Source organism: Homarus americanus, unplaced genomic scaffold (assembly GCF_018991925.1).
Source record: "Homarus americanus isolate GMGI-L3 unplaced genomic scaffold, GMGI_Hamer_2.0 scaffold43895, whole genome shotgun sequence".
In the NCBI taxonomy this organism is placed as follows: Eukaryota; Metazoa; Arthropoda; class Malacostraca; order Decapoda; family Nephropidae; genus Homarus; species Homarus americanus.
The window spans coordinates 738442-763296 of record NW_024738072.1 but is presented as its reverse complement, the minus strand read 5'-3'; the positions used below and the strand labels follow the sequence as shown (position 1 = coordinate 763296).

The 24855-nt window shown below is 41.9% G+C and overlaps 1 protein-coding gene across 1 annotated transcript in view; it reads left to right on the top strand.

Moving 5' to 3' along the window:
* LOC121873710 (fibrocystin-L-like) overlaps positions 1-24855 on the top strand; it is an 88312-nt gene that overhangs the window by 18422 nt on the left and 45035 nt on the right. The window contains exons 19-39 of the mRNA XM_042377412.1: positions 454-637; positions 787-886; positions 1157-1262; positions 1435-1556; positions 2156-2473; positions 3308-3437; positions 4791-4872; positions 5217-5288; positions 5836-6080; positions 10200-10382; positions 10543-10716; positions 11527-11707; positions 12802-13008; positions 15545-15669; positions 16240-16394; positions 18657-19531; positions 19886-20027; positions 20732-20852; positions 21652-21801; positions 22506-22683; positions 24291-24441. Coding sequence (XP_042233346.1) covers positions 454-637; positions 787-886; positions 1157-1262; positions 1435-1556; positions 2156-2473; positions 3308-3437; positions 4791-4872; positions 5217-5288; positions 5836-6080; positions 10200-10382; positions 10543-10716; positions 11527-11707; positions 12802-13008; positions 15545-15669; positions 16240-16394; positions 18657-19531; positions 19886-20027; positions 20732-20852; positions 21652-21801; positions 22506-22683; positions 24291-24441 — 4001 coding nt within the window. The remainder of the gene's footprint in view (positions 1-453; positions 638-786; positions 887-1156; positions 1263-1434; positions 1557-2155; positions 2474-3307; positions 3438-4790; positions 4873-5216; positions 5289-5835; positions 6081-10199; positions 10383-10542; positions 10717-11526; positions 11708-12801; positions 13009-15544; positions 15670-16239; positions 16395-18656; positions 19532-19885; positions 20028-20731; positions 20853-21651; positions 21802-22505; positions 22684-24290; positions 24442-24855) is intronic.

The window sequence follows — 24855 nt, the reverse complement described above, 5'->3', positions numbered from 1 at the left end:
AGGCTGCTTTATAATACACGTGTCTCTTGAGGGAGTAATGGTTCCGCGTCGACGGGGAGGTGACGGGCGTTCCTTGGGGGCTGTGGCTGGGTGTGTGTGTCGGACCTCCTAGATCATCGTTGGTTGTCACGTTGTTGCCGCCTGGGTGATCAGTTTGTAGACCAGGAAGAGTTTGTTAGACTACTCCCTGCTATGATCACCAACAAGTTTATTAATGACTTTTCTTACAGTTTTATAAGACGTCACAATTCCAGCATCAGGAATTCGGTATCAATAATTTTAAAATAATTTCCCCTATGATACCGAGTCAACTTAAGATATAATCCCTCTAGTGATTTTAATTCCCGCGTCATCATAGATACTACCTCAAGAACTTGCAATTAAATATCAATAATAATAATAATGTGCATAACTCACCTCAAATACCACCTCGAGATGCTTTACTCTGGCCAGGAATCTCACCTTTGGCATCGCGGCGGGAGGTACAGGACTTGATAGCGGGAGGACTAGGTGTGAAGGGCGTGGAGGTGACCGGCCAAGGGAACTGTTACGGCTTCTCCTGGTATATTGAGTGGACTGAGCACCCGGGCAGGAAGACTCTCGCTAAGGTTAACGACGAGGACTTAGTGTTTGATGGGTGAGTTCCTTATTGTTTATGTCTGTCTTCCCGTCTGTCTGTCTCCTACTTACATTTACTGATTGCTAATGATATTTTGCCTTTTTGCCCTACTCTTTCAATGTACACGGGAAAAAAAATATTATTAATTTTTATTTATTTTATTTCAGCGATTCCCTCTCGTTGGGAATACGAAGAGTGGCAGAAGGAAAAATCTTGCACTCTCCTCTCAGCCTCGATTTTCTCACCGTCAGGAGGACTGAGCCATATGTAAGTCTGGGACACACACACACACACACACACACACACACACACACACACACTAGCAGAAAAAGTGAACAGAGATAAGAAGGTATCTGATGCCCGAGAGATAGAGAATTACTATACTACTATTACTACCATTAATAATAATAATAACAATAACAATAATAATAATAATAATAATATCAACAATAATAATAATGATGATAATAATAATAATAATAATAATAATAATAATAATAATAATAATAATAATAATAAACTTTACGCCTGACACAGGTAGCGGTCACAGTGTACAGGTACCCGGCTGGGTGTTCATCTGACTGTTCCTTTACCTACAACAACGACCAAGCACTATATCTCACTATGGTCAATGGAACACCTGGTAAGTGAAGGTTCTCTCTATAAGTGTCCTGTTCTAAGTGTGAATTTCATCCCTTGGCTAGCCAGTGTTAGGATGAGAGAGAGAGAGAGAGAGATCACACTATTGATATCGTCGACAATTGCTTAATGACCTACAGTAATTAAGGAATACTTGACTTATTCTCTAATTACAGGTTTGCCTGGCGAACACACTTTGACCATCAGTGGTGAAGGTAACGCCAGCACTGTTGCAGATGACTATCACATCATGGTGGGCGACAGTTTTTGCTCGATCGTCTCTCTCAACGCGTCACAGGTCAGTCAATTAATATTACAGGTGAGTCAAGCAGGTGATATAACAGGTGAGTCATAGCAGGTGATATAACAGGTGAGTCATAGCAGGTGATATAACAGGGGAGTCATAGCAGGTGATATTACAGGTGAGTCATAACAGGTGATATTACAGCCTAGTGAGCTGTGCACCTAGTTCCAACATTAGTGAAGGACAAATTTTTTTGATAAAACAAAACCGAAATTAATAGTTTCAGGAAATAATAAGACTGTCCAACTTCCTCACTGTAGATCAGGTCAGGAGGCCCTCAGGGGTTTGTGACGTCACTACTCAGGTGAGAGGAGAGGTCTGGATGTAGGTTACTGGCCCCAGTGTGTGACATGGGCTCCTGACCTAAGCCAACCTAACCAAGCTAGGAGCCCAGTTCACGAATTCAGCAGCACATGAATGTACGCACACACACACACACACACACATAGTAAATGTTTTATATATATATATATATATATATATATATATATATATATATATATATATATATATATATATATATATATATATACCTTGAATTAAATGTATCAAATATAAATTAATTCATAAATTTGGTCAACATGGCGCGTTAGACGATGACCTGGGAGGTGATGTGTACAGCCAAGGAGCTGCCTGCTGGGACCCACGCAGTGTCTGTGGTGGTCCAGCCTGTGGGCGCCGCCCTCCACTCAAACCCTTCAGTCACCTCAAACTACAGTGTCTCCATCTCCCTCACCTCCCTGTCTCCTTCTTCGGGAGGCACCGGGGGCGGCTACCCCGTCGTGGTGTCTGGCAGCGGTTTGCCATCAACAACATCAGGGTGGCGGGATCATGTGATCACCATCAACGGTAATCAGTGCACCGTGACAGCTGCTTCCGTCGTCTCCGTCACCTGTATAGCGCCACCTGGTGTGAGTGTCGCCATGTTGTACTGTTACGTCAGGTATAATATATATTACCCGAGTCAGTCAAAGTGTTCCAAGAAGTTTTTGATATTATTATTATTATTTATTTTTGTGGGGAAGAGATAAATACTGACAGAACATGTTGGTGTGACAGTGAACCTTCCTAGCACGTTCTCCTCCTCAGTCTCAGTACTGCCCCTCTTCTGTTTACACAACACGGCAGCACATCATCCATCCCTGTAGCACGACACCCTCCGAGCTTGTTAACGTTATACTGTACAGTAAGTCACTGGTGTGTGGCCTTCACTCACTGACTCAGACTTGTAGAAGTTGTCATCTGAAGCCTCCGTTATAACTGTGACCCTGACCTGATAGCTGTGACGCTGACCTGATAGCTATGACGCTGACCTGATAGCTGTGATGCTGACCTGATAGCTGTGACGCTGACCTGTTAGCTATGACCCTGACCTGATAGCTGTGACGCTGACCTGATAGCTGTAACCCTGACCTGATAGCTGTCACCAAGACGGGGGTCCATCATCATTCATAAAGAAAATCACACTTTTATTCGCCATAAAAAAATACATGGTAATAATAGTCAACAAAAGTTCTGTATTTTCAGGTACTGTACCAACTTCTTATATTACTTGATACCTTTCTTGATTTATATTCTAAATTTGATATAATTTTATTTTTAAATTCAACATAATTTTACTTGTAAATTTAGTATAGTGTTTCGACTGACTTAATTCTCCTTTGTTGAGTCTCCTTCACTGGTACTCTTACAGGTGTACAAATTCAAGATTAATTCATATATTTTTTCTTTCTGTGTTTAAACAGGTTGAGGGCGTTGCCGAAGTGAACGTGGTAGTGGGAGGGAAGAATGCGACACTGGAGGAAGGTTTTACGTATGTGCTCAACGCCTCGCCTTCCCTCACCTCTGTCACTCCAACCACATCTTCTGTGTTAGGTAAGTCAGGTGAAGCAGGGAATGGTATGGTGTTGTTTTGTCGTAAGTTAATCAAGATCTACAAATGAAAGAGTGGATTGTAACGCTGGATAGTCGTAAAGAAATATTTCCTAAAAAAAAATGGATGAAATGAATCCTAAAAGTGTCCGATTGGGGCTACTAGTAAATCTTCCCGCTAGTTTATTATTATTTTGGGTATATTACACCTAGAGTCGCCCACCAATACATCACACTCCGAGGGTTAAAGTTGTGATATTGGTAATTTGTCTCGTGAGAAAAATAAAACAAGAAATGCCAAAATAACTTTTTCTTAAGCTTCTAATATTCTCGTAATGTAAAGTTGCTGAAATAAGAATTTGACAGATAGATTGAGGTAAGTTTATTATTCGTATTTAGTATTAAGTATGTTAATGGAGAGTGTGGGCTTGGACCCTATTATGACGTCATACCTGAAAGAATGAGAACTTAGAAGTTTTTCACGAGAATTTTTAGTTAAAACTTTGATTTCTCGAATTTTTCCTTCACTTTATGGAAAATTAAAAAAAAATCACTCGTATATCCATCCAACCTATGTTTGAAGCTATCCAGCGTATTCGAGTTAATGATGATGTTTGGTAACTTGTTCCATTCATTCACTATTCTATTTCCAAACCAATGCTTACCTATCTCGCGCCTAAATCTAATTTTGTCAAATTTAAAACCATTTTTACGAGTTCGCTTCTGTTTGGATAGTTTGAGTACCTTTGTTATATCACCTTTGTTTAGCCCTGACTTCCATTTATACACCTCTATCATATTGCCCCTCATTTGCTAAGGGCATACTTAGCTCTTCCTTACATTCCTTTAATACTCTGGCAAATATCTCGTCGGGACCTGGTGACTTACTAGGCTTTGCTTGTCTATTTGCTTACTAACATCGTTACTAGTCACTACTATCTCGCTTAATCTATTTTCTTCACTATCTCTGTATATAGTCGGTGCCTCGGGTATCATGTTTAAATTTTTGATGGAGAAAACTGTTTAAAAATATCTGTTCAGATTACTGCTCATTTCTCTGTCGTTATCAGTTAGCTCGCCGATATCTGACTGTATTGGTCTAATCTTGTCTCGTGTTTTAGTTTGATACATTTTGAAGAATCCCTTGGGGGTTGACTTCGCCTCCCTTGCTACCTTCAGTTCATTATTCCTCTTTGCTTTTCTTATCTCGGTCTAACACTACCGGCCAATACCTTATAATAATCTCGGAGGTAAACTTCACCACGATTTAAGTTTGGTTGTGTTTATGTTTAATGTTATTTTGTTTTGATGTTTAGTAAATTATTATATACAAGATAACTACTTATGTCATCACAGGTGGTGAGGAGCTGACCATTACAGGCACTGGCTTTGGTAACGGCACTGATGGCTGGGTTAAGGTGGGTGATATAGTATGTATGTATGTATATATGTATGTATATGAATTAGCCAAACTATCATACACACACTCACCTGAGCATAAGCACTAATGACCTACCAATTTTACTTTATTCACCTGTGGTTTTACATAAGACTTTTTAGCCATAGGTCTAAGTTGTTGTAATTAATGATACGTTGAGGAATAGTCATGGTTAGAAAAGTTTCAGGTAGTTGAACTTAAATATAGAAAATATTTATACACGATATTTGATAGTAATTTTGGTATTAAAAATTATATTATATTTTTGGTTCTGTAATTAATTGTTCTTATTAATAATTCACTTAGTATATATTAGGATTATTTTAACTTATATTATTCCCCAGTCTCCTGTGTTCTCACCTGCACCTCACCTGTTCTCCCACCTGGGTCTACGCCGGCAAGCTGGGTCATGCCAGGTTAGACATTACGCTAAATCTATATCCTTACTACCTTAGAATTTTTTAACCCTGATATATCCTGACATCTTTAAAATACTCATCTTGTTTGGATAACTCTGTCGTATCTTATCTTGTTGTTCTTGATAGTTGTAAGGGTTTTAATAGGATCTAAGGACAAGGATGATCTTAGGAGGTTTTTCTATTTTAGTTTCCCTGATTATTTGATTTCCTTGTTTTCTTCTTTCCCCGATCACCTCGTCTGTGAGGTATTGTAGTTTGTAGTCCATAAACTGTAGTCGTTTTTGAGCTGATGGTACTAGTCTAAGAACTCTCCCCCCCCCCCTCACCCCCTCCTCGGACCTAACCTAACCTAATATAACGTAACGTACTCTCTTAGGAAGTGCTACAGTGGTTAATCATTAGGTGAAACGGGCTGGGGGTTGATCTTCAGGTGATCTGACATCATTTGACCAATAGTTACGAATCCTGACACACACACAGTAGATGTCTTCTTGTGTCACAGTTGTTGGCACCTCAGGTTATAACCAATTGGCACTCCCCACAGCGGCACTGTGAGGGTAAACTACACGCTGAAGGTCACGGCCACGTCCAGGTTGTCCGGGTCAGTCCATGGAGGCACTCTGGTCGTGTTGAAGGGAGCTGGGTTTGGCACCAACTGTTCCCTGCTGAAGGTGGACCTTGGGGAAAATGTGGAGTGTCAGGTCATGGAGTGTCATGACACGGCACTTACCTGCCGTACCCACCTCCTCCCCGTCACCCATGTCGTCACTAACTCCGGGTCACAATCTGGTAAGTGTCATCACCAACTCTGGGTCACAATATGGTATGTGTCGTCACTAACTCCGGGTCACAAACTGGTAAGGGTCGTCACTAACTCTTGATCACACGCTGGTAAACGAGCTACCTAGGATTATTGTGTTCAGTTGTACAAGTAAACTATTAACAATATGCTGACTGTTGTAACACCCGCTGACACACCTATACTGTACAACATAAAGACTTTACTCAGTGTATATTTTCCACAAATCAGTTATGGTGATGTCATGGATGTCTCTCACTGACTTCTAGACTGTATGACGTCATGTATATTTGTCTTAATTACTACTATATCATCTATGGTTGTAATTTATATTTAAAAGTTGCAGAGATTTGATCAAGAACTAACAACTTTTCGCTCCTTGGTGTCTGGTCACGTCAATTAGCCTGGCTGGAAACTCGTCAAAAAATTCCAGTCGTTTTTAGTCCCAGTACAGTGAGTCTCTGATCCTCTTGTGATAATGAGACAGAGAAACGTCTCCTAATATCTGGCAGTTTAATGGCGTCTCTGTAGTCAGTAGCACCAGTTACTTTGTTTTAATAAAGTTAAGGTACAGCACAACAGGTATTAGTCAATATAGAACCACACCTGTTTAGTACACCACAGGTCTCACATTTGCCCAGACATAAGTGTTTATCTCAAGAGTCTTTGAGCAATCGTTGGGCCTGAAGTGATGAGGGTCTCCTGACACTGAGTTGTTGTGAGACAAATGTAAAGTACTTAGTCTAGGAGATGTAAACAGAGAAACCAGATACCAGATGAACAACAATCTTATAGACAAAATCCGACTGTGAAAAAGATTTAGGTGTAATGATAAGTAGGAATCTTAAAGTCAAGTAAACAATGCGTATTTGCTCGAAACAAGGCTAACAAAGTACCTGGGTTCATACAAAGGAGTGTTAGTTACAAGACTAGCGCTTGTGAGACCTCACTTGGATTACGCAGTTCAGTTTTGGTCACCGTACTACAAAATGGATATAAAATCTCGAAAAAGAATTAAGAGGAGAATGACAAGACTAATCCCGGGCATTAGGAACCTTGAGTACAGAGACAGCTTAAAGCATCTTAATTTGCCCTCCCTCGAGAGACGTAGAGTGAGGGGCGATAATTATGATAGAGGTGTATACATGGAAGTCAAGGTTAAACAAAGGTGATATAACAAAGGTATTCAACTATCCAGCCAGGAGCGAACTCGTAACAATGGTTTTAAATTAAACAAATTTAGATTTAGGAGCGAGATAGGTAAACAGTGGTTTAGAAATAGAGTAGTGGATGAGTGGAACAAGTTATCAAACGTCATCGTTAACTCGAATACGCTGGATAGGTTCAAACATAGGTTGGATAGATATACGAGTGATAGGGGTTGGGTGTAAATGGGACTGCCCAGTATGGACCAATAGGCCCGCTGCAGTTTCCTCCATTATGTTCTTTATGTATTATATTCACTGTCTCATGAGTGTCATCCGTCAGAGTTTATACAGGTAAGATCCGGGCTGTTACCTGTGGAGGCAGGTGCAAACCAAGTGTAGTGGAGTCAGGTGTTGACCAAGTGTAGTGGAGTCAGGTGTTGACCAAGTGTAGTGGAGGCAGGTGTTGACCAAGTGTAGTGGAGGCAGGTGTTGACCAAGTGTAGTGGAGGCAGGTGTTGACCAAGTGTAGTGGGGGCAGGTGTTGACCAAGTGTAGTGGGGGCAGGTGTTGACCAAGTGTAGTGGAGGCAGGTGTTGACCAAGTGTAGTGGGGGCAGGTGTTGACCAAGTGTAGTGGAGGCAGGTGTTGACCAAGTGTAGTGGAGGCAGGTGTTGACCAAGTGTAGTGGAGGCAGGTGTTGACCAAGTGTAGTGGGGGAGGGTTATTGACTTCGTTGTGCCGTGAATACCATTGATAGATTTTACCTAGTATGACGTTGGAACTCATATTGAACGACCATCACTCCTCCACAATACACGTGTTAGTCAGCGTGGATTGGTGCAGCGAGATGGAGAACTATGCCAATATGCAGGGCTTTTGGGAATCAAGGTTTTGGATTATCTGTGAATGATGAGAAGGAACATGTCAGGGATTTACGGCTTGAAGCTTGTCAGATTGTTTTGTTTTAATGAAGTTTTCTCAAGCATTACCGAGGGGATTTTTTTTAACTGCATAGATTACAAGCTTTTGTGGGATCTGGTGTAAAGTGTCGAGCCTACATTGGTGGCCCCTCACACACACACACACACACACACACAATTACAAATAGACAGAAATGAACCTTAAGGTCAAATGTATCTGGCTCTATCCCTGTAGCTGCCTGGGCCAATAATGTTAGCCCTACACCAGCTGCCTCCCCTCAACCGCTTCTCTCCAGCGGGATACATCAGAAAAATCCCACAGGAAACCAATGATGAAAGTGAACATTACATTTCGGAAAGGATGTGGAAACAGAGTTGAACAGTACAGTCCTGAACACCAGAGAACTTCAACGCTAATCAGTAACAACCGAGGGTCTTGGCCATGCCCTTCAGAGCCACCAGCGAGGTCCCAGGATACTACTTGAGAGGCGAGAACTCCTGCCGACCATGTGACAAGTGTTAACCCAGTCCGCACAGGGAACGGTTGAGGAGCGGGTAAATGTTGACCTCCACACCTAACTGGGACGTCTCACAACACCACATGACAGGAAGCAAGGTTCTGCAAAACTACATAGTGTTCTCATGGTACTGTGGCTTCAGGTAATGAACGAATTGCTGCGACACCCCGTGAGGTCCCCCATAACAACCCTGTGAGGTCCCCCATAACACCCCGTGAGGTCCCCCATAACCCCCCGTGAGGTCCCCCATAACCCCCCGTGAGGTCCCCCATAACAACCCTGTGAGGTCCCCCATAACAACCCTGTGAGGTCCCCCATAACAACCCTGTGAGGTCCCCCATAACAACCGTCCCCCATAACCCCCCGTGAGGTCCCCCATAACCCCCCGTGAGGTCCCCCATAACAACCCTGTGAGGTCCCCCATAACAACCCTGTGAGGTCCCCCATAACAACCCTGTGAGGTCCCCAACACCGTGTCCCCCTTACCCGTGAGGTCCCCCTCTACCCCGTGAGGTCCCTTAACACCCCGTGGTTCCCATAACACCCCGTGGGGTTCCCATAACCCCCCGTGGGGTCCCCTTAACCCCCGTGAGGTCCCCTTAACCCCCGTGAGGTCTCCCTAACCCCGTGAGGTCCCCCTAACCCCCGTGAGGTCCCCATAACAACCCCGTAAATTCCCATAACACCCGTGGTCCCTAACACCCCGTGGGTCCCCATAACACCCCGTGAGGTCCCATAACACCCGTGGTCCCCATAACACCCCGTGAGATCCCCATAACACCGTGAAGTCCCTTAACCCCCGTGAGGTCCCCTACCGTGAGGTCCCCCATAACACCGTGAGGTCCCCAACCCCCGTAGGGTCCCCTTAACACCCCGTGGTCCCCTAACCCCGTGAGGTCCCCCTAACCCCCGTGAGGTCCCCTAACCCCCGTGAGGTCCCCTAACCCCCGTGAGGTCCCCTAACCCCCCGTGAGGTCCCCTAACCCCCGTGAGGTCCCCATAACGCGTGGTCCCCATAACACCCCGTGAGTCCCCAACACCCGTAGGTCCCCAACACCCGTGAGGTCCCCATAACACCCGTGGTCCCACAACCCCCGTGAGGTCCCCCATAACCCCCCGTGAGGTCCCCTGGCTAACACCCCCGTGGTCCCCCATAACAACCTCGTGAGGTCCCCCATAACCCCCCGTGAGGTCCCCCATAACAACCCTGTGAGGTCCCCCATAACCCCCCGTGAGGTCCCCCATAACAACCCTGTGAGGTCCCCCATAACAACCCTGTGAGGTCCCCCATAACAACCCGTGAGGTCCGCCATGGCCCCACTTGTTAACGAGGTAGTGCACCACGTTTTTGCTGTTCAACACCTCAGCACACCTGGCCTACGTGACCTCACTCAGAAGGACACTTCTCTGTTCACTTCATTTTCCTTTTAGTAATGAAATATTTTATTCACCTCCCACTCCTGTGTGTGTGTGTTAAACAAGTGGAAGTTAAATGGTATAGGACAGATTATATTGTGTTGCAGGTGGTGTTGGTTTGTCATGGGAGCCACAGGTGGTGAGGGCCAGGGAGGGAGACAAGGTCACTTGGGTGTGGAAGAAGGTCACCCCGAACTCCCAGCTGCTGTACAACGTGTTCCAGGTCACCTCACCCGCCCACTGGGAGTATGACGGGGCTGGGTTCCATTCTGGCTCTCCGACGTCATCAGGTAAGTCTGGGGTCACTACCATCACCATCACTTGTATGTACTGTATAATCAAACATTATCCGAGTCTCTTTACTGGACACAAATAATAGCTATTTTATCTTGTATATATTAATGATCTTGATATATTAACTGTACTAACAAGCTGTCCACACGTGTGCAGGCACCCTGACCGTGACCTTCCTCCACGCTGGCACCAACTACTACGCTGGATCACCTGTGTCTGAAGAACTGGTGTTGTCAGGTCATGTGGAGGTCACTAAGCCCGATCAGCTGGTGTATAAGGTCAACCTGACACTCGGGGGCGTCGAGGCGGAGTATGACCCCAGTGAGGAAAGTGAGTGATCAAACCTAACCTAACCTAACCTAACCCAGACATCTCCCTTGGATACAAAACACGAAGGTACATGACTGAACAAGATAGATATTTGGGGTCGTTGCTGTGAATGGAACTTGATATTGCAGAACATGGCTATAACAGGAGAGAGGATGAAGGCGTAACAAAGAGAGAGAGAGAGAGAGAGAGAGAGAGAGAGATGATTACACCGATTATATTATAGACAGTATAAATTATATTAGTTATATTGACAATAATTTATTCACTTTACATTATTGACTACATTGATTCTTTTATTTTGTTTACTTGAATCTGAAAACAATTTACTCTGTCATTATAACTACAGTAAAGTTATTATAATATTACTAGTTTGATATTGATTATGGAATGACGGTATATTACTGGATTGTTTTCTTTATAAAGGTAACAAGGATAATGATTATTTCTTGTATCCTTATATAAGAGTAATTAGTTAACCATTCATAAATACATATATGTTTATGAGTGATTAAGTATTCCTAATTAACCCCCTCTCACAGGTGTTGGTGATAATTATTATAGAATCTCTTTAGCAGGTGTATATCAGTAATTAACTGCATATAATTACCTCTTGCATGTGTGAATGGGTGATCATGCATTAATCAGTCACTCTTGGGGGTTACTACATACAGGTGTGGGTTTATATGCAGGTGTGAATGAGAAAAATTGACTACTAGTTAAACTTCTGCAGGTGTGCTTGGACTAATTACCCAAAGCTAAGTTCCTTTTGCAGGTGTATATGACAGATTATGTAACCAGTAATTCCTGTAGGTGTGGGTGTAAGTGTAGCCGAGTGTGAGGACTTGGTGGAGAGTCCAGTGGTAGGATGTGAGTCAACTACACCTACATCACCTGACGACACCCAACACCTGTACTTCATCACCGATCTGTGTCTTACACCCACCGTCACTAACATCACTACCAACACTGACCAGAGTCTTCAAGGTGTAAGGTACTGTCACGGCTGAGCTCCCCTCCCCACTCCCCACCCCCACTCCCCACCCTACTCATCTGGTATCTGCTTGTGTAGGTCAAAGAGAATTCCCCTCTCCCCCTCGCTGACCCATGGCACTATTTGACGCAGAGTTGTCTGACACCAACATGGTTCCAACACTCAAAAGGCTCCACCACGTCATTATTACTATAATGTTTCAATTTTAATCTGGTGAAGAGCGATTTATATCAAGAATTAAATAAACGAAACCATAAAGGAATATAAATAAATAGATAAGATTCAATGTTAGATTCTTTATACTCTCTTATAGGACCTTCAGTTCGATGCCATCTTGTCTACAACTCTACATGCTAAAATCATCTATTTTTTTCGCTTAAATTGTGAGAACTCTGAGAAGCATACGAGAGGTTGTTGTTGTACTGGTAGTCTCAGGTCTTCGTCTACCATCATGCTTCACAACGCTACCTGGAGTCTCACTGTTGTCTTATGGTAGAACCTTTATCATATTTCTCTTCAATAGGACTCGAATTTATTATCATTGATCATCGTTTATATTTTATTATTAAGAATATTTTTTTGGTGATAGATTATTATTATTTTTTTTCGTTGAGTATAGAATATTAGTATTTTTCTCTCTACCGAATAAAAATGTGTAGGAAAAATATATTATAACCCGTAGATGAAACTTGAACATTAATGATAAAATACATTCAGCAATTAGAGCTAAAAAAATAACAATAGTAGAAATACGAAATAATGTTTTTGTTTCCGGTTTAAATTGTTGGTTTCATTTCTCATCCCATCAGTTCACATTTTATTATTTTACTGAGGATAAATAAAGATATGTATTGTTATTTCTTTGTAAACTATTTTGTATCCGTATATGTCTCTGTCTATCTGTGCATGTCTGTCTATATTAAAAATTGTCCGTCTGACCGTCTGTTCATCCATTCATAAGTCATCAAATTCATCTCCATCTTCCTTTCCTAGCTTATATTTACGCCTATGCCTATAATTTCACCTATAATTATCAAATAATCATCATATAATTCCTTGTAATAATTCCCTTTCACGTGTGTGTGTGTTGGCAGAGGTGGGGTACAGGTGAGAGGCGGATCGGAGCTAACCATTGGTGGGTCAGGGTTCAGTACGGTGCTGTGTCAGGTACAGGTGCAGGTGGGCGCCGCTACCTGCACCGTCATCACCTCCTCCCTCACCTCCCTCACCTGTAACCTGGACGACCTATCACATCTCGTATCCCTGGTGCCATTCCCTCTCCAAGTCACCATCATTAACAGGTAAGACTTGTTTATGCAGTCATCAGTAAGTTTTTAGTTCTTAACCTGAGATTTTTTATTTATTAATTGATTATTTATCTTTCCATTTGTCCATTATTTATTTATCTTTCCTCTATTCATGTAAGGTAGATTAATGGATACACAACCCTGAGATAAAAGACAATATAACAGTGAGAATTGTGTTGAACAGGAAATTGCCAAGGGAAGCTTTACAAATATCTACATAATGACGTACTTTATAATATTTTCAGCTTACTTACTCAGTATATAAAATGAATCTCTGACTCCTTAATAATTCACAAAGTTTCACAACAAGAAAAAAATAAGTGTGTACTAATTTGAGTTGATCAGATTCGCTCATGTTATCACCACAAAGCGACTCTAGTGCTGCACACGACCCACAGTCATTATTGGAGGTATAATTTCAATGGTCTGATCTATACACCATCAAACTCCTACTTTAATTATCTTTAGTGTTCATTTAACCATTTAGCTCTCTGGAGACTCTTTTAATTCTTATGTTTTCCCTCTAAACTCTATTATATAACTCGTATATTCCTTTTCAAATTCCCCATCTTCATTACCCTCAGTCTGTAAGTGTCGCTGATCTGAAACACTTAAGCCTTACATCTGTACATAAGAAAATAAACCTTGTGTCGTCGTGTTATTTCTTCTCACTGTTCACACTCTCTAAGACCCACCTCCTCCTGTGTCCCTTATTGTCTTCTTTCATGTTTCCATTTCTCTCTTTATTGAACATTACTTCTAAATATTCGAATGCATTCACCACCGGTTCATAATGACAATCAGTGCTGCCGTTTGACAGAAATTCGTCTGCTAGACGGTAAAAAAAATGAAATTCGATGACGCAGTCGGTAGATCGTGACGTCCCTGTACCGGCCCCGGTGGCCAGTCGGAAAAATACCGAAATTGTTAATTGGGCCTTTTGGGGTCATAAAAATGATATATAATGATTACGAAGGCATTTTATTTTATTTCCTTCATTTTATAATCCATAGTTTAGCCATACTTCTTTATGATGAGTTGGCACGAGAGGATGACGTCTACTAGGAACACAAAGAGAGTTATTTCGTCCTGTTCCATGTTTGAGTTCCAGGGGCGGATCCAGGAATATCAAAAGGGGGAGGGTCCAAGAAGTTTGGGCGGGGGAACCAGGCCAGCAAAGCGAGCCCATTCATCTGGGGGAGGAAGAGGGGGTACTGTAAGCTCCCACAAAATTTTTTGGGTGAATCTGACCAATATCCTGGGCATTTGGAGGCCATTTGAAGCCATATGCACTTGATATTAGGGGATATTCTTAGGTCAATAGTAATTAATTTTTACTATACAAAAATGCCTGAGTACAATACTGCAATAAGGAAAAGTATTGGAGTTTTCTGATGAAAAAGGGGGGGGGGGGATCCCTCGCTGGATCCGCCTTGAGTTCAGTGCCTTTCATATGACTTTCACTGTAAAGCCTTAGTCAAAAGCATCTACACGCCGTTATACATCGACTTTCGGTGAGTCCTTTACTGTTAGTTCTTTATTTGTTGTTATTTTATCAGTCATTTTAGAATTATATATTTTATAATGGTTATCCATTTCAACAGTGCATTCTCTATGATATTCACCCTTTTAATAATTGTCAAAAGGAAATGAATTGTTACTTATATCTTATATATGTATCACATTTAACAAAGAAAACATTTTTATGACGCCATGGTCTTGTAGCCGGTCACAAGACAACCAATCAAAGCATTCGGTAAAACACAGTCGGAATTACGGCATTATGACTCATAATGATTCAGTTTCATTTCATTGTCATCCAGTCTTACTTATATTCACCGTACTAATGTAGTCAAGTTACCACGGTCACAACACAAACCCTTGAAGGTAATTTTCTCTACATATCGATCCACTCGCTAGTGTTAGTTCTCCCACACGAGCTGTTGACACTATAACTCCCACACGAGCTGTTGACACTATAACTCCCACACGAGCTGTTGACACTATAACTCCCACACGAGCTGTTGACACTATAGGAAGTCTATACAGTCTTTAATATATATCCACGAAGTTGTACGACGTCAACACCCACAGATCCCTCTCTCCTCCAGGTACTATGACTCACAACCTTCAGAGGGTTGTCAGTTCCATCAAAGGGCAGGTGGTACAAAGGCTCAGTTATGACACCAACACTGTTATGTTGTTGCGTATTCTGGCCTGACTCCTCCTACCTTCCTAGTCTCTCTTCACACCAGATCTCATTATTGAGATAATGTAATTTTAGTTTACTGTCCTTAGATTTACTGGCATGAAAAATTACTGTACGTTAGGTTAGGTGTTCTGAAACTTTATTTATATATATATATATATATATATATATATATATATATATATATATATATATATATATATATATATATATATATATATATATATATATATTGTGTGTGTTTGTCCCTCTGTGAAGATTTATATGTATTAAACAAGTAACAACACATATGCCACTTACCAGCCCCCTTCTACCCTCCAGAGGCACAGCCAATACTGAGGTCAGTAGTAATGAACACAACATTGATGTCATCGTAGTGCCCGTCGTGACCTCACTACAGCCCACAGAAGGGTCCTTGGCCGGGGGCACCATCGTCACTATCAAAGGTCAGGACTCATCACTACAATCACGATTTTTACCTTCTTTTTCTTATTTGATAACATCATTTATATCCTTCTTTATATGACCTCTCTCGAGGTAAGGTCACAGCAAATTGACTCCCGTAGTTTGGCTAGCGGTGGTCACTGTGTCTAGTGTTGCCTAGAGGGAGCTCTGTGCCACACTGAAGGCTGAGCTTGTGAATGGTTAAGCGTGTAAACGTGAGACTGAAGGAATCTGGTCTTTTGGTGTTGAGTTCCTGCAGCCATACTCGGTTCCTCTTCCTCCTACGCCGCCGAATCCACCACAGAGTATGTAAGGCTGAGAGAGACTGTGTCCATACTGCTTGACAGCTGACAGGATATTGACAAACGTGACTCTTCTTGACTCTTTCTGTGTGAACGGAAAAGAGTCAAATTGACTCAAGTTAAATGACTGGTGACTCGACGCGACTCGTTTGGTGTGAACGCAGCCTAATGTCACATAAATTCAATGTGTGGAGACACTTTGTGAGAACTGACCTCTTTTTTTTTGTCTATTTGGGATTTTTTTAACCTTTTTCTTTTCTCACCCACCAGGGAGTGGACTCCAGGCCTTCGACAACATTGCTTCAGTGAAGTTGGGATCAAACAGCTGTAAGGTGGTGAGTGTGTCCCCCACCTCCATCACCTGCTCCTCCCCCCCCGCCCCGGCTGGTAGCGTCCTCCTCTACCTCACTCTCTCTGCCCTCAAGGTAAGCAAACACACCTGTCATACAACCCAGATGACAGGTGTGGGGTAACTGAGCACACCTGTCACACAACCCACATAAACCGGTGTGTGGTATTCAATAGTCATAAGGAAAAACTGAATTTCTTATTTATTTGGTCAAACCAAGAAATAATTTATAATATTTGTGCGTCGTGTACTAATCATACTGCGATAATTTTGTGCTTTAGGTTAGTTTCGGTCAAATTAGGTTAGGATATGATGATAGATACTTAAATAAGATAATTAGAGTTTGTATTTAATAGTTTCCTCTTAGTATTTTACCCTAAGTATCACAGAGGGTGAAGGAGGTAACACAGCCTGGTAGGAGCTCCGGGTGCTGCCAGTAATGAAGGAGGTCGACTAGTGACGTTTCGGACCATTTAGCAACAGTTTGTGTGAAGCTTTGGGGTTCGATACCTTTTTCTTTCGAGTCCGGATGAGCGAGGTCTGGCTGTATTCACAACATTTCAGGAGTGTCATTTTATTTTAGACAGTTTTTGTGATCATTATATGTGTATTCTGGAGCTTAAAATAAGATAGAATTTATTTTTAAACTTTCATCTGAGGCGTTCCTTCACGCCCTCAAATGACGCCACGAGACACACGATTGACTCTCAAGGTCTCTTAGTTGGCGCTTATAGAAATAGAATGTACAAAAAGTGGCTTCCATATTTCCTGATTTTTTCCTGGGTGGAAAATATTATACAGTAACTATCAGATGTGAACCGATTAGTATCACTTTAAGAAATATTTACCCCTTGCATTACATGAAAATAGTGTGTATTTAGTTAGAATACTTCAATTAGTTTATCTTGCTCATAACAACCATTATAGACTAGTTATGGTTGTGATCACCAGAGAGCCGTAGTTTCCCGCCACCCACCTCACTGGTACGGCTGGTGGTCAGTTTAACTCCCGACACTGACGCTGCTTCCACAGTTCTCTTGGTGATATCTAGATATTTTTTTATCTTACTTATGTGGCTGAGCTGTTATACTTACGTGGCTGAGCTGTATTCAACATAACAGATAAGTTATTGGTGTTATTAATGTTAACTGTTATTTAGGATGTTGACGTAGGAATTTAACTTACGCTTTTTTTGTTGTTTTTCTTGTAAAATTTATTAGTTGTTGTAACAGGTATTTTTAATTTTGGGTATTGGCTCCTTCACAATTTAACACCAATTGACCTCTTGAAGACGCTCTAAATTACTTCTAAATAATAAGTGCATTCAGGATCAGTCTTCTCTGAACCTGACTGAGATCTGTACTACCCTTAGCAGCATCTGTCAACATAAGACATACACGAGTTTGCCTCCGTTACCCCTCCACACAGCTACTCCTCATGACGTCACTACCTGCCATGTTGTCCGAGTACCTTGTGGCAACAGTTGGTATATTTTGTAATACATTTTGGTTCAGTAATTACGTTTTTATGATATTTTATGCATGGAAATATGTAACTAATATTAAACTTAAAATGTATTGCCATGAATGAGTTAAAAAAATATTTTAATTACATACATGAAAAAAAAATCATCTTTTTTTTTTGTATATTTTGGATGAATCATTATTTTATTTTTATCTTAGTGTTGCAGTATTGTTAAAATATTTTATATATGTTTTAGGTGTAGGAATTATTTGTTGTATTCTGTGAGTCAGAAACATAATAGATGATATGTAACCTATGTCAGTTCCTTCCTGCCTCTGTTGAAGTAAACACACCCTACCTCACCCTACCTTTCCCTACCCTACCCCGCCCCACCCCGCTCCGCCCCACCCCACCCCACCCCACCCCACCCCACCTCACCTGTCAGCCTTCCACCCTTCCCAGTATGGTGTAAGCATAATTGCGTATCATCGTTTAATTACCGCAATGCATTATGGGACAAACCGAGGTCGTTTATGTTGAGGTGTGAGTAATGTTATTGGAGTGATGTTAAAGGGAGGTTTTAAAGTGAATTATTGAAGACTGGTGACTGATAGAAGGCGTTCGTCTTGTCGTTGAAACAGTCTAGAACACAATAGTTTTCTTTTGACCTTTTAGCAACAAAGTGCAGCTGGATATATAATTCAAGCGGGATAAAAACAAAGATGGCTGACCCGACCAAGTGTATGCTCCAGAATGCATTGTGGTAAACAAACGCTGACAGTTATGGGAGAGGTGTATTGTTCCACCGCATCTATTAGAGATGACGAAAGTTGATAAGTAAAACAGATGACTGAATATACTCGATTTTCTACAGATTCCCGTTGAATTGGAGCAAGGGATGGAGTTCACCTTCAGCGACACCGTCACCTCGTCAGTGAGTAACGTCAGCGTGTCTGGGGAGACTTTTAACATCACCGGGTCACTGTTTGGCTCAGATCCTTCGAAGGTGATCGTCACGTTCATTAAGACTTCTGCAAGACGCAAGAGGACTGCTGAGAACTATGATGGACCGTCTGTTTTTGATGAAGATGATATTTCAAATGAGGAAACTGTAAGTGGACGAATTAAGCGTCATGCAAGTGACTCCTTTGACGCCTTTGACAAATTCTTGGACGCTGGGAATATGTGGAGCGCAGTCACCAACACTCCTACCATGTCTATTCGGGAGAGAAGAGAGGTGTGGCGCGTCGCTGGCAGTCTTCCTGCGGCTGATGAAGCGCCAGTACTGAAGGTCTCCCGCGTGAGACGCGACACAGACCAAACAGAGTTCCCGTGTGAACCCAGCTCTGTCTCTGACGAAAATATCGTGTGTCAGTCAGCTGGTCTGCCCGCTGGGACATATACAATATCTGTCAGTATAGATGGCCTCGGGAACGCCGCAGTGAACCAGGATGTAGAGGTTACCACGAGCCCGGTGGTCACGATGGTGATCCCTACTGAAGGCAGCATCAACGGCGGTACCCTCCTCACCCTAATTGGCTCTGGCTTTACACCTGGTGAGGTGAGCGTAACAACGGGGGGCCAGGTATGTCAGGTGGAGAGTGCCAGTGTCAATGGTATCACCTGCCGCACCTCAGCTCATGACGCAGGCGCTGTCGACGTGGTGCTCAGCTCAGCAGGCGTCACCATAACCTCGCCCTCGGCCTTCACCTACCTCACTGCCAATTCTCCAGTTCTTACCACCATCACGTGAGTGTGGCAGCTCTAGTTGATATACACAGCACTACATCATGCAGCCAATTTCATATTGTAAAAAACTAAAATGTTATTTTATTACCGAGCTGCAACTGGGGCCTCTCATTATCCTGGACTGTTAAGTCTAACACGGTTGTTTTAAGTCAATTTCGACACTAAAAATAAAATCCTTACGTCTGAAAATATATATAATAGTATACACAATATGTTAACAGATTAAATAATTAATTTATTAAAAAAATCTATATGATCAAACCAAGTGTTAAGGTCTGGTCACGTGTATTATATTCTGTGGAACAAACTAAACTTTCCTTTAACTCTACACATATATTTTGTCTCCTTTCTTAGGCCGAGCATGGACGTGGAGGTTGGGACTGTATTGACTGTGAGTGGCACTGGGCTGAGGCTGTCTGGCAGTGACCCCGAGGTCCTGATCGGTGGAACCACTTGTACTGTCACCGCTGCTACTGATACAACCGTCACGTGTTCTGTAAGTGTTCAGCACAAATTTTTCTTCTACCCTAATCAATGTTAAGTTCAGATATTATGTAGGTTATTATTGTTCCTGTACTTCAGCCATTTTTACTTCAGCTCTACATATATTAACACAAGACTCACACATTTTCCTCGTATATGTGTGAGTTGTTCCTCCCATGAAAATATTTTATTGGGTTTACGTATTTTCTCAGATATTTGACAAGACAAATAAATAGTTCTGGAAGAATAAGCTGCCGTACACCCTGGTAATTTCCCATACACCTACATCTCAAGACCAAATCTATAGAGACACTTAACATACGAGTACGTGACCAAGTTGTCATTATGTTTGTGATTATTCTCGTGAGGACCTTGTTGATTCCCTCCAGAACTTGTAGTTGCTGGGGTGTCGCTCACAATTTGAATTTTCATTAAAAATTTCCTCTCGGGTCGCCGTTTACCTGTGGAGTACCTCAAGGTGTCCGCGTGGATCCATTTTTTTTTTTTTTTTGGGTGTGTCGGATCTATCTGATCTTGATAACGCTACAATTGCTCAGACTTCAACACTGATATACAGCAAAACGTTTCTGACCTTCAGGAGGAGGTCAGCCTAGTTAACAATGATCACACACACAGGTTGAATAAGTTACTGGATAGAAAATTTATTCAGGTATTGCTGTTGGGTATTAAACTAAGATCACTACTGTTCCCCCACAGGCACCTGACCTAGCAGGAGGGTCACACGCCGTCGTGGTCCGTGACTCCCAATATGGTGACTCAAATGGTGACCGCAGTGTGACCTACAGCTTCTCCATCACCTCTGTATCACCAACCACAGGTCAGTTAACTTTGTGAAGATAGTTTCTCCGGATATCATGTTAACATTAACCTTGTGAGTTAACAGGAAGTATGTAACCGTGGGAGGAGTTAACCTAGTCTGATAAACTTGATGTTGGGTTATATAGTCTGGTGAAGTTATGTGTTGATGTTGGAAATTACTGTATTGTCTTCTATGGCACAGGGAGGAGTAATCCCCCCCCCCCTCTCTCTCTCTCTCTCTACCACACCCCTTCCCTCCTATCCTTTTATTTCCTCTTCCTCCCCTTTCATCTTCCTCCTTCCCTCCTCCTTATCTCTCCTCCATCCCTCGATATATTTGATACACTTCTCTTCCTTCCCTCCATCCTTATTTATCTCTCCCTCACTTTCTCCCTCTGTCTCCTTATAATTTTTTTCTTCGTTCCATCGTTTTATTCCTTCTCCATCTTTCTCTCCTCCTTTTCCCCACATTTTCCTTACCTCGTCCCTCCGTTTATCTGTCCTTCTTTACCCTCACCCCTTTTCTTCCCTCCCTCCTCCTCCCTCTGTCTACCTCCCTCCCTCTGTCTCCCTCTTCCTCCCTCAATCTTTCTCTTCCTTCCTCCTACTTCTCTCCAATACATCATATCCTTTCTTTACTTCCACAAATTAACTGTTTGGTTCTATCTATCCTGATCAATAACCTAACCTAACCCTAACCTAACCCCCCCACTCAGGTAGTATTAGGTTGGTGGAAGACGAACTTTAAGGTGATGACTTTCTTAGATTATTAAAATATAAATAAAATAAATAAATCCGTATATATATTTTTTTTACAGGAGGGTTCGGCGGCATAGATATAGTTATAAGTGGACACGGATTCGACCCCGAGGGAGGGACCACAGTCGGTGTGTGTGGCAGTACCTGTACCTCCAATCCGACCTCTACATCTACCTCCATCACCTGCACCGTACCTCCTAAGATTCCAGGTCAGATCTCTATAGTCTCACGAGGTTATTATAGTTGTTGTCATAAGTTAGATTGTGAATGGTTGTGGTAACTCCAATATGCGAGTTATTTAAGTCATAAAATGGTGGTGTGAGTGTTTGTCTCGTGAGGTAAGTTGTTGTCTCAGCTGGTGATATAAGACCGTCTCAGCTGGTGATATAAGACCGTCTCAGCTGGTGATATAAGACCGTCTCAGCTGGTGATATAAGACCGTCTCAGCTGGTGATATAAGACCGTCTCAGCTGGTGATATAAGACCTTCTCAGCTGGTGATATAAGACCGTCTCAGCTGGTGATTTAAGACCTTCTCAGCTGGTGATATAAGACCGTCTCAGCTGGTGATATAAGACCGTCTCAGCTGGTGATATAAGACCGTCTCAGCTGGTGATATAACAAAAGCTGTTTACATTCAACTTTCCCCATGTCGATCATTCATCTGGTATCTAAACTATACAAATAAAAGTTGTCCGATTCTACCCTCTGCTTCTAAAATGTGTTCTTTTTAACTCACTTACTTGAGAACCATTCGACAGTGTGATGGATCTATTCATGAGCTAACCTGTAACACCCAGACCTGTAGTCGTTCAGTTAAACCTTCCCACACAGGAGCCTTTAATATTTAGCTGTTGATGTGAGTATTTACTAATGCAGAATAGATGGTTAAAGACCTTAGTTGTGTTCTACAGATGGGGTGACTGTGGTGGCGTGTGACGTGGTGGTGTCTAATCCTGATGGTTCACAGCAGACAGCATCTAACGGATTTACTTACGACGGCAACTTCACCCCAACCATCACGGGCGCCTCACCTGCCAGGGGAGGCACGGCGGGCGGCACACAACTTACCATCACAGGGGATAACTTTGCGTAGGTTTGGTGGCCTTATCTGTTTATTGTGGATGGTAGATATTATTAAGGGTTTCGGGCATCTTTCACAGTAGCTATTTAACGGTAGGTCTTGAAGGGTCTTTATTCATCCTCTCTTAGGTATTATGGGGAAACTTTCGTCGTGGCACTCTACTTTCTAAACTTCCTTTTTTGGTGGTCAGTCAGTATCTTCGGAGCACTTGCTGTACCAAGCATGTTCTCCTGTGGTCACTCTTCTACCGTCCAACAAAACCACTATAGTTATCTTCCTGATTCATCTCTGTTGTTTAATATAACCCACCACCATCACCATCACCCACCACCATCACTCCTCACCATCAACCAACCATCACCCACCTACCATCACCATCACCCACCACCATCACCCACCACCATCACTCCTCACCATCACCCAACCATCACCCACCTACCATCACCATCACCCACCACCATCACCCACCACCATCACTCCTCACCATCACCCAACCATCACCCACCACCAACCACCACCACGGGTGTTCGTCAATCACTCTCTTGTCCAATGAGGGATGAGTTACTGTTGAGCAATGTGAAATAGATTCCTGTAAACACTTTGAAAATGAGTTACAGGTTAAGGATAGGTTTACATAGATGTTATATGAATTAGTATCAAGCATTGTTTCCTTGTTCTCTTACACCTTTTGGTATTAGAACTCAAGTAAACATATTATAGACTGTGAGGAATATTTGGCCACATTGTAACCACTATTATGCAGTTTTGTTTTTAACCAGATACATAGATGATTCCCTATGGATGTAATATTTATTTCATACATCATTGTGTACAGTGAAGATATTCGTATTGTTTGCCATGTACAAATTTATGAAGTAATATGAAGAACCGATTTTCCGCGTTGTCTGTTGCATAAATAGCGACCTGTGTGGCTGAGGGTGTATCGTGTCCACACTTCTAGGCACTCTAAAACATACATTTCTCAAGGTACATTAGGCTCACCATCTAACTTTATTCCAAACTATAATATGATTTACTGATACTGTATATGATACTAGACAAAATATTAGAAATTAACAATCCGTGACCTGTCGTGACCTGTCCTGTATTAAATCTTACTTTTCTTCTTTTATAACTTAAACTACAGACAAGAAAAAAAGTTAAAACGTAGAAAATTAAATGTGACAATGGCGTTAAAGTGTTGTTACTGTATACTATGTTTCATCAACTAAAGTCTTGTTGTGAATAAGTAACTCCACTAAACTCCATCAACAGTTATGAGAGGCGTGTCAGGTAATTATTTCTTATAAACCCCTGCCAAAACTTCCCTACACCACCCTCCTCTTCCTCAAACCTCTTCTGCCTTCCACACCTTCACTCCATCTTCGTCTCCGTCTTCCTCTTCCTCTCACATTCACTTCTGTTTCTGAATTTAACTTAATTTTTTTGAACGAGTCTTTATCTTTAGTTTCCAGTTCTCCCCAAAATGTCAATAACTACCTTGAGATATAATAACACCAGGAATAACAATAACCATTAATAACGAAAGCAGCACTCATAACATAAATAACACCAACAATAACAGTAATAACGCCCACAGTAACGCCCTTCTCAGCCCTTCAGATAACGAGGTGACCATCGATGGATCACCTTGCCTGGTGATGACTGAGAGTGTTACGACCATTACATGTGTTACGGAGGCTCATGCGGGCCCTGGCAGCTTCCCCGTCACCGTCACAGTTCCCCAAGCTGGCTACGCCCTCAATGTAACTACCTGTTAATGGATCTGTTGGTTACCTGTTGATGTTCTGTTGGTTACCTGTTGATGTGGAGATAATTACCCGTTGTCTATATATTATTTACCTGATGATTAAATTGGAATTACCTGACGTTTAGATATTTAACATTGTTGATTAATTATTTACTTACCCGTTGATTAAATATTAGTTCTATATTGATAAAATAATAATTACTTATCACTGGAATATTAATTACTTATTTGAGGGAATTTCATAATATTTTATTACGTATTTTTATTGGTTATTTTATTATCTACATTTTCAATATTTTACCTTTTTTTCAGACAACTTAATTCTTGTTTAACTTTCTATACATACAACCATCTTTCTAATATTTAATTACTGTTTGATTATTGGTTTCATATTAACTCACTAATTCAT